This window comes from Planococcus citri, chromosome 1, assembly GCF_950023065.1.
Source record: "Planococcus citri chromosome 1, ihPlaCitr1.1, whole genome shotgun sequence".
In the NCBI taxonomy this organism is placed as follows: Eukaryota; Metazoa; Arthropoda; class Insecta; order Hemiptera; family Pseudococcidae; genus Planococcus; species Planococcus citri.
The window spans coordinates 48,762,850-48,782,749 of record NC_088677.1 but is presented as its reverse complement, the minus strand read 5'-3'; the positions used below and the strand labels follow the sequence as shown (position 1 = coordinate 48,782,749).

Below are 19,900 nucleotides of genomic sequence, written 5' to 3'. Positions count from 1 at the left end.
CGTTTCGGTGGCGCGCGGAATTCGCGTGGGTGGCGAGCGAGGCGCGGGAATACGATGCATTTCGTCGACGCGCGGGTTATTGTGTGCAAAAGACCGAATGGCTTTGTTTCCGACTTTGCTGACTTCCACGGTTTGCATCCTTCCGGAATTCAGGTCTCGCTACTTTCTCCCATACAAAAGAACAATTCTTTCCTTTAAATTACTGCCGCCGCCGGTAACGGGCTAACGTTAATCCCTACTGTCAGCCATTTAGCTTCCGCTGTTTCTTCTCGGCTAAATACCTACGTACACCGAAAGGCCGCTGCAGCTGATGCCAGCTTCGTATTAATTGTCCAATAATACGCCGCGCCGAGGCGCCTATGAACGAATGGACTGCGTGATTTAATTTATCATATAAAGGCAACGTCGCCAACAACGAGTAACGACCAGCGTCGTTCTACCAAATAATTTATAACCGATAGGTCATCGTACATCCACAAGATGAATTACGACCTGTAAATTGAATTATATTTGGTGAATTATCCATCCTCGTACTGCCATATCGATATTATATCGTGCTGTCGATATTGCACATTTGGCGCCGAATTAAAAACTTTATTGACGAGTTATAGATATACCTACTTACTTACGTAGGTACTTATCGTACGTACAACAGTCAAGTGTGACTCCAAAAGCTTTGATAATGTAAACGGAATCTTTCCAATAGGTACATATTACTCATTTTTTTTAAAGAATCGAAGTACCCAAATATACGTATCTATTATGCGTCGATTCCATGTTGTAAAAATACTATGACAATAAGATAGGTAAGAAGAAAAAATTCTTGGATTGTACCAATTTCCAAACTTGCGATTATTCTATACCTATAATTGAAAATAGGGAAAATCATGGCAAAAAAACAATGCAATATTTCTAAATTTTTTTTACACACAGGCATACTTAGGGTTTTCTTCTGATTGCAGAAAAATTTCCTGAAAATGATAGAAAAACTGAATGAAACATTCAAAAATGTACATTCCATACTCCATAGAGTCAAATGTCAGATATCGAATTTCATTTTTGGAATTTTGACAAATTTTTGAACAAATTTTTTGATATATTTTCCAAAATTGAGGAATAATGCACAAATTTTGTCAACGTTGGTTTTTTGATCTATTGAATCAATTCGTGGAGGTTTTTAATCTTACTGTATAGCCTTCAACAGATTTTTTAGGGCTCAAAACCACAAACTAAATCTCAGCTGCCTAACCAAAATTTTGATTTTTTTTGTGGAAATTAGTCCGATTTGAATTTTTTAAAATAAAAACGAAATTCAGTGACTGATATTTCAGTCTGGTGGTTTATTGTTGGATTTTCTTTTGATTTTTTCTTGTGATTAACCAAATTCTTGTGTTATACGTAAATATAAACTCAATAGGTATCAGTGGGGTTAAGGAAGTTCACAATAAGAATGCATTAAACGATACTTTAAGGCAGATACCTACTATATGAAAAAACACCCCACTCTCACCATCACCCCTTCTGCTGTACCACCTCCAATTATTTTCAATTAGGATAATCTATTCCAGCTTTCGATATTATTTTCGTAAAATTTTCAAGTTTACCCATCGAATCGAAAAATTAAATTGTACGTTTGTGTTTTCAGTTAATGGCGGTTGGAGCGCGTGGTCACCGTGGTCAGAATGCAGCGTAAGATGCGGACGAGGACATTACAAAAGAACCAGAACCTGTACTAATCCGGCGCCTTTAAACGGCGGTAGTCAATGTCAAGGTTCAGCAGTAGATAAATCAGGTTGCAATGTACCATGTCCAGGTAAATTCATCTCTCTTTGCGTAGAATATTATTATACCATCTTTATCTATGTACATATACGTATAGACGTTGCCGTAAGTAAGTTATGTGGGAACGAGAAAAAGTTATCGAGTACCATTTAATGATATTATCGGACTGGAACAAGGAAAATAATCCGTGTTATTATTACGTCTGTCGAGAAAATATAATGAAAACAATTTCATTTCTATATATATTTTTTTATCCGTCGTTTCTTCTTCCCTTTTGTCAAAACCGCAGACGCAACAGTTCATGACTGGAAAATAAAATACGACGTGAAAATTCCAACTTATTAAGCGCGTTGTGTTTTGGTTTTGAAAGAAATCTCTACGTCAATGTGTGTCTTGAAACGAAGCCTTTTTTCACAAAGTCATCATCCGTGATTAATTGTTAAATTCAAAATCTCCAGGCTTGTCCCGCGTGTACGTATAATACTGATGGAGGTTTTTTTCTGCGGTGGTGACGTCATTTGTTAACCTAAAAGTTTTAAAATACACGAGCTTAATGAAGTGAAATTTCATATGAACTGTGCGAAAAGTTATTCTTCGAGTGGTTTTTGAAAAATGTCATCCTAATAGTTTAAACACGTGTGGAAAAATAATGCTTAGGTACTCGTATGTATAAGAGAGTGATGCAAACGAATTAATAAGAGGTGACTATTTTTGATTTTGATCATGAAAATACAATTGTAAGAATCGTTCATTAGGCGCATACGTCTACATGAAGTGATTATCACATAAATACTTATTTGATTTTTAAAATCGGAATTCATTCGATGGGTTGGATAAAGGATTGAAGGCTGAAGTAGAGGAGGGAAAACTACACTTGAGCGTTGATGATCGATAGCATCGTTCTCCAAAGGCTCTATGTACCACACACAAAACATCGACTAAGTACCTACCTACATAAAATAAAACTCAATGTAAAAATAACAACAAAAAAATAAACTTTAAATTTTTTTCTCCATCATGCGAAGAGGGTGAAATCAGGATCTCTGCGTGAAATGGTGTAATTTGAAATAAATAATGATTGATGCAGCACGTTCGTTGCCTTTTTCAGCCCTCGAGTCATCATATAACCTGCATCCTCTTCGTCATTTTCACAATTGATGTGACGTGTAATTAAAATGAAAAAAGTCAGGTTCACCTAAGCAAAGGTAAAATCCGGAAGGCCAACGTTTATAAGATAAGGAAAGGGAAGAATTTGCAACAAAAAAAAAAAAAGCGCTAATCTTAGAAGAAAAATATTAGCACCACACAATGAAACAAGCTAAATATATGAAAAATTATTCTTTTATGACGCACCCGGCGACACTCCCTTTTTATTTTTTTGTTCATTTTTAAATGTACCTACCTATCTACCAAGAGCAAAAAAAAACTTAATTCGGGTATTTGTTATTTTTAAAAGTGAAAAAATCTTAGGATAGAAATTTCCGGAATGAACAATTTCGAAAGAAAAAAATTTAAATTTCGAAATAATTCTCGGACTTTTTAAAACGTACCTACTTAAAATAACTTTTTTCTTTCGTACCAAGGAAGCAAGAAAAAAAAACAACAACTTTGAAGATTAAATTAATAAAACTTAATCCATCGCTGAACAAAGTTTACAACACCAATACTCGAATTTTCACGGCAAACTTTTTTCCAAACTTGACAATTTTCTAGCTATGCTTGCAATAAGACTACATCGGTGGTTTTTTCAGTAGGGTAAAATTTTAAAACTGGTTTTTTTCGTTCTATTACGATAAGGTAGATAGGGGGTAGCTCAGCTGTAAGAAATGCTGTGAAAAAAACTTTGAGAGAATCTTTCATGCCTAAAACACTGCGCATCGTTTCAAGTTGGCAGCACAAAAAGCATAATCAAATATATTTTAACGGAGAATAAACGTTCGACGAATTTGCCATTCATTCGTTAACGGTGCATTGAATCCGGTAAAAGATTTTTATTTACGGAAGCGAAGCAAGGTTTTTCTTTTGATTACATACATTTAGCTTTGATGGGTATTTATAAATATACATTCTAGCGCGGCGCCGATTCAAACGAAATGACGGATGAGCTTATAAACATATCGAACCATAGAGAGAATTAACCGGTGAAAAAAAATACCGAAATACCTCCACGTCGCGACGCGACGCGAGCGCGACTTCCAAATACTTTAAGGTAAAAATCTGATCTCTTCTCTTATTTTTTTCTCTCCTTATATACTCTATTTACAACCTTTATGACGCGTGCATTTCCTCTCTATTCACGTGTACCGATGCGAGAAGCGTCTTCTTCGGTACCTACTTTCAAACAATACCACGCCAAATTAAAAACTTAAAATCGAATTCGCAGCAACGCTTACGCTGAGAAATGAAGATTGAAACATCCAATGAATGATCGAATGAAATGCGAACGGATTGGAAAGTACTTAACTTTTCCATTATCAAATAAGGGTAACAGAACACATCCCTTTAGTCTTCTTCTTTTCACTAAGGGATAAACCGTAGTGATAAATCGGCCATAGCTTCTCTCCTTTTCTCTACAGATACCTCTGCTGCTCGCTCGACGTATACTCTCTATATATACTTTAAGCTTCTTCCGTTGTTTGTACTGTTCGTCTCTCACTGTCTCACTTCGATACATTCTCCAGCATCAACAGCCATGCCATCGCGATTACGCAATGACTGCTTGATTCTTTCTTTTCTTCGTCAGCCAACAATTACATAGGCGAATACCTGACGCCGGACCAAAGTTCATCTTCCAATAGCATAAAACATAGAGAGATAGATAGTGCGAGGGGAGGGGAACAAGTGTGAAAAAAAGAGGAAATGTATCGAATACAACGGGTAAACGTCGTCCTATAGAACGAATACTTTTCTCGTCGAAACCGTAATACATATAAATTCCCCTGATTGAACAATGCCGACTATGCCAAAAGCTCTCCGAAAAGTCAAACCGTTTATTTCATTTATGTCTTTTCCAATTTAGAAAACTCTTTTTCAACATAGAAAGTATCAATTTTCATTGAATTCGAATCATTTTTTCTCCTCTTCATTCTTTCAATCTCGATCAACTCGTGTATAGGTATACGAGCTTTTTCGCTATAACTCTGGGTGAATTACCAAAGGCAATGGCCTCTCTCCCAACGCTTCTCCTAATTACCCTTCTAATTATAAATTTTTATTATTTTTTTCCCTCTGTTGTAACGACTAAATACTGTTGTATTGGATGAAGGGAAGGAGAAGAGAGTATACGAGGCGCGAGATTAAAATCGTGCTTGTTATATTAATTAGCGGAGTTCCAGCACCTACAAACTGCACCTACTCGGCACCTCTCTCTCTCTCTCTTTCTTTCCAGTCCGAAATGAATGAATAAAAATTTCCAAAGGGAAGGAACCCCTGCGACACCTAATGATATCGTGTGTGTAAATGCCTCTGCGTGACGGATTTCTAAAATGAGTGCACTACTTTAAATGTTTCCTTATTCTAGCGAATGTCATTATTTCGCTAACCTGCCGACAAGAAAACTTTCGAAAATAAGTACTGCATAAGCATTCTCCAAGTTGTAGAAACGACGACATCAGCATTTGAAATTTTTCGTGTGCATTTATGCAGAGATATGTTAGCATCTCGATAAATGTAATATAAATTTGGTACACTGATATATGTGTAGTTGGTATTTACGTATTACGTTCGTATTTCTCCATTTCGTGAAGCCTGTGCATGTAATTTCAACATTGCATGTGTCACACATTTAGTAGGTACATAGTCATTTTCCAAGCTAAGTAATATTGTTTCTAACCGAGTTTAATAAATATACGTTTCAACGATCTTATCGTTGGTATTTAATACTTACCTACAGTTGTTATTAATATAAAACCATTAAGCTATGCGATGCGATGTTCAACTTTAATGAAGTCTTCAAAAAGCTAGTTTTATCTTCCTTTTTTTCTGAGCAACTTACCTAATATAGCCGCGCGGAACATTTTAAAGATAATTAATAACCTGCGCAGTTTAAATAGGTAGGCTACGGTATTCAATTAGAGGAAATTACGTTACTGCTCGTATTCCAAAAAGAGTGATTTTTTAGGGTTAACCCTTAAACACGCGGACAAATCTAGAAGTGCACAGAAAAAATGCTTTTGATTTTTTGAATATGACTTGCATGAATATCATTTTGACGTCTTGTATACCCCTGCCCCTCAAAACTATTTCGTAATTGATAGGTCAATTTTTTTGATTTTTTGTAAATTACGACGAAGTAAAGTATAGGTTTTCAATTGGGACAAGTATATAAGTAGGTGCATGTAAAGTATCATCATAATGTGGTATGACATACTTACACTATTGAGTTTGAATACCTAATCTATTTTTTGAATTTGGTCCTTCATTATTTCTACAGATCGTCATTTTGAAAAAAATGAGCTATTTTGTGGAAAACGCTCAACGTTATTTAATCATTCGCTCCTCTTTTCATTTCATGGAAAAGCTTTAATAACGGTAATTTCACATTCGTTTCAACACCGTACTTATTTAGGACCAAAGTAAAATCCGAAATACGTACCTACATATATTAAAATAGTGGGTACATTACAATTGCACATACTACAATCGCAGAAATAAATATCTGGTAAAATCCCGCTTCATTACATATTGTCATTCATCGTCATCGTTCTCTCCTCCCTTCAGCAGTTAATAATTTCTGTCTGTTCGATAGAAATCAATAAACATGTATATGTATAAGAAATTTGATAACGATAATACACGCGAATCGAGGCATTTCTTTAGCGATTCGTTCCCAAGAGATCATAGTCGAAACTAATACGCTAACAAATACGACAAGAAACCCTTAACGCGATGCAACATGGAACGGTGGGTGAGAGAAAAGGTTCATCGTCTCTTTATTTTCTAAATTCCCCAAGCCGAAGCCGACGGAACGAGTTAGGCGTTGCGTAAGTATTCGATACAATAGAAATGTAATTTCCAAGTTGTCGGCTACATTTTTTGGCTCGACTATGTGTATAAAAATATATAAGAGGGTGAGCTTATATAGGTTTTAATAAGCCGATATATGGTAACTTTTTACTATACGGAAGATCAGACTAATTAAAAAGACTATCTATAATGATACTAGACGGGTGGAGCGAAGAATACCTAATCGAAAAACGATAATTAATTTGCACTCGGAGTAGGCGATTTGCGAAAGTCGACGTTGTCGATTAACATTGAAAATGCTACACGATATCGTAATAAACGTGAACTATTCTTTGGTTTCCTTCCCCCTCATGGCTGGGAAAATTAACGTGATCGTGGCGCGAATTTACTCCCATAAAGTAGAGTATCTGCGACTCTGCGAGTGTGAGTTTGGCAAACGATCAAAACTGAATCACAACCACCCTTCGATGATGTTGAAAACCTGAAACCGAAACTATACTCGAGTTCGAACGTTCATCGGACGGCGAGTGAGTTTTTGGCATCGATGAAGGGCGGGGGTGGCGGAGTCTGCGGGTGGTAACAACTACATTACGGTTTGTATTATATTTAATGTTGCGAACATAATACATTATCATTGTTACACCCTCTAATGCCAAAAGGCGCTCTGCCCTACGCCCTTCGCGCGCATACCATAACATATAAAACGCTGCTATCATAAAACCAGCCAAAGTTGTCGTTTGAAGTTATTGTTTTAATGCGACAAAAGGTACCCCTATATCAGAAAGTTTCGCTTTTCCGCCGCTATAAACTTGATATTTAAACTGCCGCTTTTAATGGACTGACAAGAAAAAAACAGTGAAAGAAAAGAAACCACCGCCGAAAGCCGAAATCGCGTCGAATGAGAGAATCGCGCGTCGTTATTGTTTTGATTTTTCGCATCTCTTCGCGGTTCCTTGAACGTCTCCTCCCCCCCCCTCTGCGATTCAATCGACGTCATTTCTAACGTGGCTATTTATTAAATAGAAAAAGTTTTATCGATGCGAAGTATTTCAATTTTACCGCCACTTCGCGCCAACGTTGGTCGTTAATTAAAGTACATTTAAATTATAGTTTCAACCTAGCACCGCCATCCAACTTTCACCAACTTTGCCCGTTTTTCCCTCGTGATAAACGTTTTCCTTCGGCTTTTTTGATAATGTTTCGAAAAACTTTAATTAATATTTGGAGGCCGGTTTTTTCGTATCACACACCTTGAGATTTTTACATCGGTTAATTCGCATGTTTTCGTTCGTTTACATTTACTATGAAGGTATTTCTATCCATGAAACTGTTGGCATTGTATCCATGTACGGAGAGGGTGGCGTATACGTATAACTGAAACTGAACACGCTTGATGATACGAAACGATCCTGGTAACCTCAACCACCAACATAACCGACATGTATGGGTACCTAACGACGACTGCCAAAGGCAGCATGACATTTTTCATATAAATCGCAAATTTAATTTATTTCTTTTAATTTTAACGGAATGAAAAAAAAAAAAAAAAACTAAAAAAAGATACCGACATTGAGCGTCCCTACGAAGAAAAAAAAGGAATTTCTTTACTTATCTTCCATCTTGTATATTTTTCAGCGTATTAAAAATGCAATTTAAACAAAAAATGTGCCTATATTTTGACATAGGTACCTATACCTAATGGGTTCGTAAAATACCTGCCTAGTTGTTTTTTTTTATGAGCGTGTGGGTTGATTTTGGTGTTCTCACAAAATTTCTTCAAAACAGGCGAAAATTATCATGATTTTTTTGTTACGCCGGTTCGCTCAGAAAGTCGAATTTTATGTAAAAAAACAGGGGAAAAATTTAATTTTTGATTTTTGACATGAAATTTGATTTTTTTGATTTTCTAGGTGAATAGTACATAGGTAGGTAGGTAGGTATACACTCTACGAAAATAATGGCTATGAACAAAACTTCCTAGAGAATGAAATTTTCTTTCAGTGAAGTCTCATCAGTATTTCCCCAGAACGCTTTGTTCTTGATAGCAGCTCTCCATAATTTTTTGGCAAATCAGTCAAACTCTCAATCAGCTATAAACTTATTTCTGCACGTAAGGGACCTTTTCATAGTCCAGGTCACATGATTCAAATTTTCTAAAATAACTGTTTCCTCAAACTTTTCTAAAATTTTCAAGTCCTTTGAGGTAAATGATGAAATGATTCCATTCTTAGATTAAGGCCACCTAAATTCTAGTATAATTTTTTTCCAATACTTTTTTGGGTAGAGGGAGAGATCTTGGCTACTCTGATCAATAATTGTTTGAATTTTGATTTTGTATGTATAGTTTCAAATCTTCATCTTTTTATGTTTTAATCATGTCTTTTATTTTATTTAAATCTGAAAATTGTATCTTATACGTAGATAAGTAATCAAAAATTTTTACAGTTTTTAATTATGTAATGCTCAACGTGATATAATGGCAGCATTGCTGCCGCATGTATCTCAAATATACAATTTGATTTATGTGTTTTTAAAAAATTAATTAATGAATGAAAATAAAACTACAAGCTCACAAAGGATGAGAAGAAATGTTAAATATTGACTCAAAGATCCAAAAATTTTACCTTTTTCCTGAGGTTTTCCTCAAAATTTTTTTGGAAGCTTCTAAAAAAGGCTCGAAAAAATGTAACAATTTTTGAAAATCCAAATTTGGGAATTCGTGCATTCTAAACACTGAAAATTTAGTTTTAAATTGAAAAAAAAATTCTTTGCAAAATTTTTTGACTTTGAAGCAAAAAAGAAAATTCTACCAGTACTAGAAATTTCAGTTCTTATTTACAAAAATTATAAATTAAAACTTTCAAAGAGTATAAAGTCTTTGTATTTTCAAATTCATGCACCAGGATTTTTTTCACAAATTTTTGGTCTCACATGGTGAACAAAATAATTTATCAATTTTACGAACTATGTATCTATGATTCATGAATCAGGGATTTAATTTATAATTTTTAATAAATTAGTTTTTTGTTTCTTTACTTATATCAAATACGTATACCCACTCGGAAATTTGGGAAATTAGTTCAATTGAAGAACGATTAAGTGAAAGGATGAATTATCCACTCTGATTTCGTAATTAGGTACTTGGGTAAATTATTATCAACGTCAAAGTTATAATGTTCCATTCAAATGACCATCGTTTAAAATAAGTCCAACAATACATAAAGGTGAACACATATCGGAGAGAAACTTTCTTTCTCGAATTTTTTACCTAATGTATTTTTAAAAACTCGATTTTTTTTTCTTCAATAATGTGCTCTGTTTTAGACACATAATTACAGTAATTTACATGCAATGGTTTAGGGGAAAAAAGAACTCCTAAATGGCGAAATATTTCATCTTGTTGGAAAAATTCCATTGTGAAAAATAATCATCGAATTGCAATTATCACGTAACTTTTTCTCTCGACGTTTAATAATTATTAGGATATTTTCAGCACTACATACCTTTGTAAAAAAGGTATTTTTCTATGGAAACTTTCCAGTCGTTTTGTACCGATTGAAAAAAGGAAAAAAACGCTAAATGGATAAATTTTCCGAATAAAAAAGTCGAAATAGTCATACACATTTGTCATTTGCTACATTATAGTAACTTTGGAGTAGGGGGAACAAATCACGCAGCCAAACGTACTAGAAAAAAATACCCAACCCTCGAGTCGCGATTATTAAAACCTATACTTAAACCCATTAAGCGGCACTTTTTTTTTTACTTCGGCATCGGTGAAAAAAAAGAACTAGCGAAAAGGCCACGCTTGATAAAAAGGATACGTATAATTTTACGTACTTGAATTTCTCTTTCAACAACACAGTGTACTTCAACTTGCGAGCTCGTTGTGTAAGGTTTTTTGGAATAACTGTAGTGGAGCGAAGGAGGAGGTGGATGGTGACGTTTTCGATTGTTAAAATAATTTGCAGCTATGGTTGATATCACCCTTTGGTGCTAAAGAGAGAAGAAGTCGTTCGCACGGAGCAGAAAGCAATAATTTACGCCGTTTTAGTTGTGCGATGCCAGTTCCATGCGATATCATTGAAACTGCGGCTGGTGGTCAGCAGCGTCAGAGGCAATAAGGGTCGAGGTGGCGTCGCATCTCCCTCTATTCAATGACCCTATCCGTGTTTTTATGCATATCGCGTACAAACGTTCTCGTTTTACTTCTTCTCAATAATTAATATGCGAACGATAAAAATCTACAAAAGCGTGAATTTCGTTTGGCCGACCGACCCAGCGAACGGAAGGGTTGTGACGTAGCGCCTCGCGCCAGCTAAAAGGTTAAACAAAGGCTATATACGTTTAGCCAACACTTCTGATTTATGTTGAACGTAGTGTACTAATGAGTGCATCAGATATACTAATGATCATTCCCCTGTCCAGATTCAATTAATTGGATTTTCATTCTGCGGTTTTCTCCTCCTCCCTCCCTTTACGCCTTGCTTCAAAAACTGATAGGAAAAAAAGAAGAAAAATGGAGCCAGCTAGTAAAATCGTTATAGTTTCCAGTACTTATTGGAAGTTCGCACGCGTCTGTGAATCACTTTTTACTAGTAAATGCATTCCAATTACGTAGCTGCGGAGCTTTTTATAGAGTGAAATATTCCGAAAGCCTTCGCTCGTTACCCTCGAAGCGAGAGTATTTTTCCATTAATTATTTCGCAACTACGTTCGCGTCGTGCTGCCTGCCTGCCATTGCCGACGCTCTAGAAAATCAGCCACATGTGGTAGCCTTATTCGTAAAAGGCAACAAGCTAATAAAGGTAAACTAATTGCCGAGACTAGTTAATTTTAAGGAGAAAATACAACGACAACGACGACGACGACGCCATCCACTACCGCGTCAAATATGTGTGCAATTGTTTGTGGTTTGTTGGAATCTTAAAGCGTCTCCCTTTTGAATTCTAGCACCGTAATTACATTCTTCACTCGCGCCATTTATCACTATTTGCTGCGATCTCTGAAAATTCATCTTTTCCGTAACACGAGAAAGACGACAGAGCGACGTATCGTATTGTATCGCGCAAAAACACGTGCGTGAAACAACGACGCCCTCGAAAGGTACCTGGGAGTAGAATTGACAAATTGTCGAAAAGTATACGTTTACGTACCTACATAGCTAAAATCTACAGAATATCGAATTTTCCCAACTCGCCATGAATAGTTCTACAAATATTTTGACTTCATCGACCTAAAAATTGGCATTTGTTTTAAAAAAGTTGCAGAATATCTCATCTGAATTCGACCATGCCTGATGCCACCCTCATATAAGTAGATGAAAAAATGTTGCATGCCTTGAAATTTGAAGGGAGAATGAAAAGACAAATTTTTTTGGTAAAGACCTACCTAATTTAATTTTTGTAAACTTCATTAGTCTACAGTCGTTATTACGTTGGCGGTGTTGTCGATTCGGCTCAAATTGTGTTTACGCCTTCAATGTTCGAGATAGGCAACTTCGCTCACGAGGTAACTTTTTGTACCGGCATTCTATGGTTTCATTTCAACCAGAGCTCTTCAAGATGTCGTTCATTCTCGTGAGACATCACACCTCGATTCGATTAATTAAGTAGGTGCCCTAAATATCACGTGCACAGTATCTCAAAATTTCCTCACAGTTTCCTATCGATAAATTTTCCCGCCCCAAATACGTAAGTAAATATTACGAGTATTTATCATGGATTGCACCGCTCGCTGGAGAAACAAAATAGAGGAAAACGCAGGACAGAAACACTTTTGGCACTCTTACAAACATATATAAAATGAATCTGGATTTCAATTCTATTTTGTTCCATCTTGAAAGTATCAATACCAGTGGAAACAATTAATAAAGAAGAGCCTTGCGAAGGAATTCGATATCGCCACCAATCATAACACAAATCGTGTAATCATGTTTTGCTTTCCACTCGAATTGCTGCCATTCTCACTAGCATGGCTATTCGCAACATGATTGATGATATCGGGTAACACGCGACGACCGTCGAGGCAGCGATAAGAGAAAAACATTTACAAAATGTCACCAGAAATAAGAACCGACATATGCAATCAATTTATGGATGTAGAAGATTTTATGTATCATAAGCGAAAGAAAAGAAGCTGCTTGTCCCGAAGAGTTTGCACAAAGTATACATATAACACAATGCACGTTCGCGTACGCTTTTTCACAAAGCTCCTTTCACGTTCAGATTTCCACAATTTTTTATTTGACGATATAAACGTCATTTGTGGGTTATATATCGATACATTTGTTTTACATTTTATGAAATGGTCATTACATTGCGCCGGCCGGCCGTCCTTTTCGTCATACAAAAACTAGGGGAATATCCTTCCAACTGCGGAATCGCCAACTCCCTTCCGCTATGACTGTTAACGTTTTATTACCGTTTATAATATTAAAAGTACGAAAAAAACACTAAGCTCCGGTAATTTATTACTACCGTAATGCATTTTCTCGTTGTATAAAATAATAACAAGCTATTTTTCAAAAAAATAGAAATCGCTTGGACCGGTCGTACTTGTATCCGTTTTCCAATGATCCTATTTGAATTTTGTTCTCGTATAAAAAGTCTGTGTTTTTTGGATGTACATATAAGTAAGTATCATATGTGCTGGAAGGGTCTTGGATTGTTTTTTTTTCTTCTATAAATTTTTGACAAAATGTACCCACGTAAGTACGTACTTAGAAAAAGAAATAAATTCGAGTTTTTTCCTAGCAAAGAAGGTATCCCAACAAGTAACAACTATGGAAATTCTTTCAAACCAGATGAAGAAAAATTGAAAAATCATCTGAAAATTCATCGCCACGCAAAATTTCAGGTGCTAGATTTCATTTTTCGGTTTTTTAAAAATTCAAATTTGTCTTCTTTTTAATGTAAAGCTTAAAGTTTGATCGAATGAAGGTAATTTTGGTTTGAATTAATGGGAACAGATTTGGAAAATTTGCATCTAAATCCTAAGGGTTACAAAAACAATGAATCAAAAATGTATAATTGTGGTGTTGAATTTCGTTTTGGCCTTTTTTATGGCAACTTTTCCATAGGTATCCAGAATTGCAGCTCGAAGCCATCACAAATCGATTCGAGAGATCAATAAATTGGATGAAAATCAAATTTTAGTACTCTCCTCGTTTGATCAAGTTTCAAGTTTTTCATAAAAAATAAACAAAATTTGAATTTTTCTTTTTCTAAAAATCAAAAAATGAAATTCTGTTTCTGCAATTTGATCTAATTTTTTTTTCTTGGATGCTGCATTAATTTTTTTCGCTGGGTCAAAAAAATTTTCTGTCAGGTAGAATGCCTCCAACAGTTGCAAATTTGGAGTTTTCGCCCCCTTCCTTCACCCCGACATTCCTTATTCTACTCAAAAAAATCGTTCATCTGATTTTTAAAAAATTTAAAGTGGGTGGATTTGAGCGGCTCTGTATAGTCTAGTCTTCATAGGATTTCTGAATTCACAGGTCTGGAAAAATTCAAAGTTTAGTCCATCTTATTCGCTCTTATTTACTCACCATTCATTAGACTCGTGAACCTTTTTGTCAATTTGGAAACAATTTTCCAAAATTCATCTTTCCCCGATGATTATTTTATTATCATTATATTATTATTATTTTTATGTTTTTGAAGAGAGAGAGATATGAAAATGTGTCTTGACTCTTGATTTGAACAAACAGAAATGAATTTTGAAAATTGTGCCTAAATCAATTGCAGTAGAAGTGAGAGAGTTTTTATACAGTATGTACTTAGGCGCAAATATTCAAATTTTTATTTTTATTTTTCTTCAAACACATGAATTAGGTACGCGTACTCGTACTTATTTCTTAAACTTTAGGCTGAAAAATTATCTCTCTCAGAACTGCCACCCTAGGCTGCTCAGCCAGCTGCCTATACTCCTTGTATGTGTACATATGTAGATAAATAGGTACGTCTCTGACCTCCCATGTTGGTTGAGTAAATTTTGTTCAACGTTGATTGTGAAATAAATCAAAATGGAATTGAATGAGGAAAAACAGCACAGCCACATGACCCAGTTACATTTTCTCAAATATTTTGTTCGGATAAAAATTAGGTAGGTATTTTTATAAAAAAGATTTCACGAGGCTGTTGCAATTTAAACCTCAGCATGAATATCTCACTAAAAACAATCATTTTCAAATACAAGCTACGCTGGAAGATAAATTCGAGGGCACAAAAAAAGTACACCGCGAAATAGAGAAGAAAGATAATAGACGAAAACTGGCTTTAAATTTGAACCATCTGTTGGAAATAAAAGAATTTTACACGTTTTATCGTTTTCAGCGTTGAAAATAAATGGTGTCCTTTTGTTTTTGCGGCTATTTCGACCGATACATTTTCAAACACGACTTATTTTATGGATACCTACCTACACTGTATACGGGGCATAAACACACACATACCGCAACATAGAATAACCGCTTAAAATATATCGTTTTTCCGCTTTTTGGAAATTATTTCGCCAAAGTGGAAATTTTTTATGAAAAACTGTATTGCGCTGTGATGAATGTAAGTGAATTTTTTTGCCGGATCGTTTCGTCGCTATTTTTACCAGACGAGAGTACACGAGGTAAAGAGAAGGAAAAAAGAATTCGTAAATTTTCCCATCTACCGTGTACGCTTATTTTTCAAAGAATATTTATTGTTATTTACCAGAAAGATTCTAGTTGCTTTGAGATCTTTACATTTTCTTTAGCTCATTAACATCTAAAGCAAGAAGTTATTTACGAAGTATTCTGTATAAAAAACAGGATATCCCGTTTGCTTAAAAAGTTTTAAGCCTTTAATGTTACTCTTTTTTTTGTGCTTTCTGTTTGAATCGTAATTTTAAAGCAGTTTATGGACTCGATGCTGAGTTTTTTTGTGTGTGTGTGCGTGTTGCAGTACTCGTAATTTTTTAGCGTATTTTTCTCGTTTTTTTTTTTTTTTTACTCTCGATGTGCTTATACATTACAAACAAACTATTATGTAGTCTAGAAGAGGATTAATTCGACGGTTTGAATCGATCGTCGTCGACGTATATACCTTTGAAAATTTTCTACTTCTTTAGAACTCACGTTTGGAAAAATATCTATGTACCTAGTATACGTTCATTTGTTGCCATTGCGAAATTTCCAATCCGATTTTATCTCGCGATGATGTCGCGGTGTCAGTGACATTTTGCGGAATCGTCTTTGTTACTTATGAAAATCCCAACGTTGCAAGACGAGTTAGTACATAGGTACTTTGGGAAAAGATATACGTTCCACAAGATTTCTCAGTACTATACCTATTCAGCAGGGAAGGTAAATTAATTCAGCGGAAGTACGAATATCATTTCGGCTAATGGGGTTACGTTTATCTGTTGTTTTCTACAATCGTATACACATAAAATGACTATATAGGAGAAAATAAAAATCGTTATAAATTTTGGCAAAAAATACGACGCGGAGATACGTACCTACCTATACTTTTTTATCCGATGTTCTTTCACTCCTTCTATAGCGAGGAATTTTCAAACCTTGGAGCGTAAATACGTGTTTGGTGTTTATATTTTCGACTCCAAAACGGCGGAAATTTAACGCCGCTTTTGAATCCTGTGAAACATTGCATCGTGTCGTATATGAATTCGCATATCGAAAGTAGGCACATATACATTTATCTGCTCTGCGGATTCATACGACCGGAAATATAAGTTGAAATTATCGTTTACCTAGCGAGAGATATTAAATTTCGTCTCGGCGAAATTCTCTCATTCGTTCGTCTATTTTGAACGTAATGAGTTTTCTTCAAACTCAAAGTGCATACGGTAGGGTACAAATGTTACAAAAGTTAATTAAGTAGGTACCTATTTTAGTTTTTGATAAATGAAAATATTTATTAATATTTCAAAAATTTCTCAGAAATTGAAATTTTTTCTCCAGATTTGATGAACAATTCACTAAGCTTGATTATGAAATTAATTGATCCAAGAATGAGCAATGGTTTGCATAAGACAAATTAAGTGCAATTAGGTGCATCACTTCAGACGAATTTAGATTTTTTGGCAAATATGTATAACAATAGCTCATGTCTTACCTACGTTGAATTTCACCAACTAATCATGCAATGAATCTGAACGATTCTATACAGTTTTGCGACCCGGAAACCGGCATCGAAACCGGAGTGATCGTTGAATATTTGTGAGTCATGCAAGGTTTAATTTAGTCGCCAGTTTTGGTCCTTCGAGTCGGATAGGTATGCCAACACAAGTGACGTGTGTTATCGAAAAAATTATTCTGATCCTTGAATAACATCATCACTTTGCATTGCAGATGATTGTGTTTTTCAAGAGATGTATATACATGTCTTTTTTCGGCGATAGGTACCCACGAGTACGTTGCCATTTGATGTGTCCGGCTCGAAGGATCGAGCTGATGCTTGGAAACTTTGATATGAGAGTATAAATAGATTGTATACCTTACCTTAACATGAGTTTAAATACAGTTTATTTTTCATTTCGAGATCTTCTCACATTGATTTGACCTTCTTTCAATCAATTTTTTCCGAGTAGTGAGACTTAAAAAGTAAATTGACCGACTGAGCGAGACCACAAAAGCTCCACTGACAGGAACTTTTTTCACAACTTTGAATAGATTGTCAAAATGAAAAAATAAATTGTAGGTAGGTGTCACTTTTTGGGTGATGAGTATTTTTGAGGAGAAAAAGAGCCGACATAATCAGTCAGGCACCTACTTCAAATATTTCCAAGCGAAAATAAGAATGCATTTTTTGATTTTTTTTAAAACATTTTTTCGAAAGACTGTAAGTCTTGAAATGTAGGTACGTAAGCAACAGAAGCTCCATTGCATTTGAAAGAAAATTCAGTCCAGATTTTTTTTTCAACAGTCCTGCACTGAAAACCTCAGTTTTGAAAAAAAAACAGTCAAGCGAAATCTGTGGAAAAAAATCTTTCCTACGAATTACAGGAGCTGATTTTACGCAACCAGAAAATTCTATTTATTTTACACCTATTCTAACATAGTTGTTTTATATACGCGAAATCGTTTGAAACTCAATTGAATAATTCATAAGTTGTTCTGGGTAGTTTGGGCGCAATGACTGATGTCGGCTATTTCGCAACTTTATACGCTCTCCATCGCATTACCAGAGTCTATCAGATTCTCGTAAGTTCATTACTTCGCACCTTTTAACGCTCTCTATCCATACCAATACTTTATTCAGGGAACGAAGGAAAGTACAGGGGTGAAAAAAAGCCACCGTTGTATCGGATAAACATAGGTATACTTATACCTGCACAGATCACCACTTCTTCCCAATTTTTATATGGGTGAAATATTGCGATCAATTCATAACTAGGTCAGTATAATTGCGTGAGGCGAACAAAAATTGGGCGTTAATTTCGAAAAAAAATTCCAATGCGACTTGGGAAAACGGTGCAATAGCTATCGTTATTTCGTATTCAGTCCGAATTACGGTCATTTTTCATAGTAAGATAATTTTTTGGCTTAATGATAGCCCATAAAGAGTACCGCGTTGATGGAAATTTTATTCGTATTTTATTGCCTTCTTTATGGTCAAAAATTTCGTCTGAAATATCGAAAACATTTTTTCACTCGCGCCTTCAAACTCACAACGCACAAATGATGGCCTGTTTATTCTACGCTTTAATTAAGAAGATGAATTAATCGGTCGAGAAAACGTTTAACAAACTGATATTTACTCGAGATAATCGAGTTAGAGGAACGCAACTTTAAATTATTTTTCAAGAATGGTAACAATTTTTTATACCCGGAAAATACCACATTTTATCATGTTACAAAAGATGAGGTTCATTTGCGGAAAACTGTAAGTATAACTATAGGTATGTCCTAACAGGCGCGGATAATTTGTTTTATATGCAAAACTTCGGTTGGAAAGAAATGCGAAAAACTTTTGCTCAATTTTAATTTCATTTCTAGAAACTGTGTAGAATTGTGAAAAATGGCGATTTTAAAAATTTCCATGTGTAGGTACGTGAATAAGTTGAAGAAGAGTTGCGCTAATTTTTGAATTTTATCGGTGAATCAACAGGCAAGGGAGGAGGTGTTTTTCTGCTAAATCGAATTAAATGATTGGACGAGTGTTCACCTCTTCCACTCCTCCCTTCCAGGAAAATGGAATTGTTTCACAGCACTCTTCAAAATCAAATCTATGCGCAAATAAAATGAAGTGGGGTGAAGAGAGAAAAGGAGGATTTTTGCTTTCGTTGTACAGTACACGTCACGTTTTCTCTCAAGATGAGCCCTAATTCAAAATTTTTTCGCAAAATTAAGAGAAAAAAATTGAAAAAATGAACGCTTAACGTGTATATAAAGACACCGAGTAGGACTAATTAATCAGCGCTATAAATCCTGCTTCATTTAAGGTTGGTAATTTCTTCTTTTAATTACACGAGAAAAATCTTTTGGCAGACGAGAAAGAAGACATCTCCCTAATTAAATGCATTTGAGGAGCGTAGTTACCTACAGCGTAATCTAAGGACAATGTCGACGGAAAAATGTACGACACAGCGAAGTATTTTCACCTTTGTTTACGTACATACTTATTTAATAAATCGCGGTCGTAAATTCATAAAACGATAAAGAGTGAGAGGTACTAACTCGACGACAAATTTGTGGACGTAGCTGGAAACCGCACGTTGTTGGTATTTTATAATAAATAAAATATTATAGTACGCGTACACGCGAAAGATGGCGGCATGCCGTCGTCACAATGTGTTCGCGCCGCGGCGACGATAGCAATACAAACAGGCGATAATTTAGCCCGAAAACGGTGGCTGTGCTAGCCTCAGGCGCCGGGGGGGAGAGTAGGGGTAGAAAAATGCTCGTATATTGTCGATAACAAGTGTATTAATTAAAAATAGAAGAGCATTTAGGAGCAAGCCGCGTAAGAATAGTGTTGTAAGAGGCGGGTAGTTAGGCTTAATGATTAAAGGCTGGCTATATTTTCGACGTATACTCGTAAAAGAACAAACTATTTGGTCGGTTATGGTTTACGTGTGTGTACTGTGTACGTATATGTAGTATACTCGTAGTAGGTACTGTATATAGTACGTACATAGTGGAAAAGTGATTATTCGT

At 35.4% G+C, this 19,900-nt stretch overlaps 1 protein-coding gene across 3 annotated transcripts in view; it reads left to right on the top strand.

Moving 5' to 3' along the window:
- The window catches only part of unc-5, a 152,226-nt gene that overhangs the window by 108,030 nt on the left and 24,296 nt on the right, over positions 1-19,900 (top strand). For all 3 annotated transcript variants that reach the window (XM_065345714.1, XM_065345712.1, XM_065345713.1), the window contains exon 5: positions 1,646-1,813. In XM_065345714.1, the coding sequence (XP_065201786.1) occupies positions 1,646-1,813 (168 nt within the window). The remainder of the gene's footprint in view (positions 1-1,645; positions 1,814-19,900) is intronic.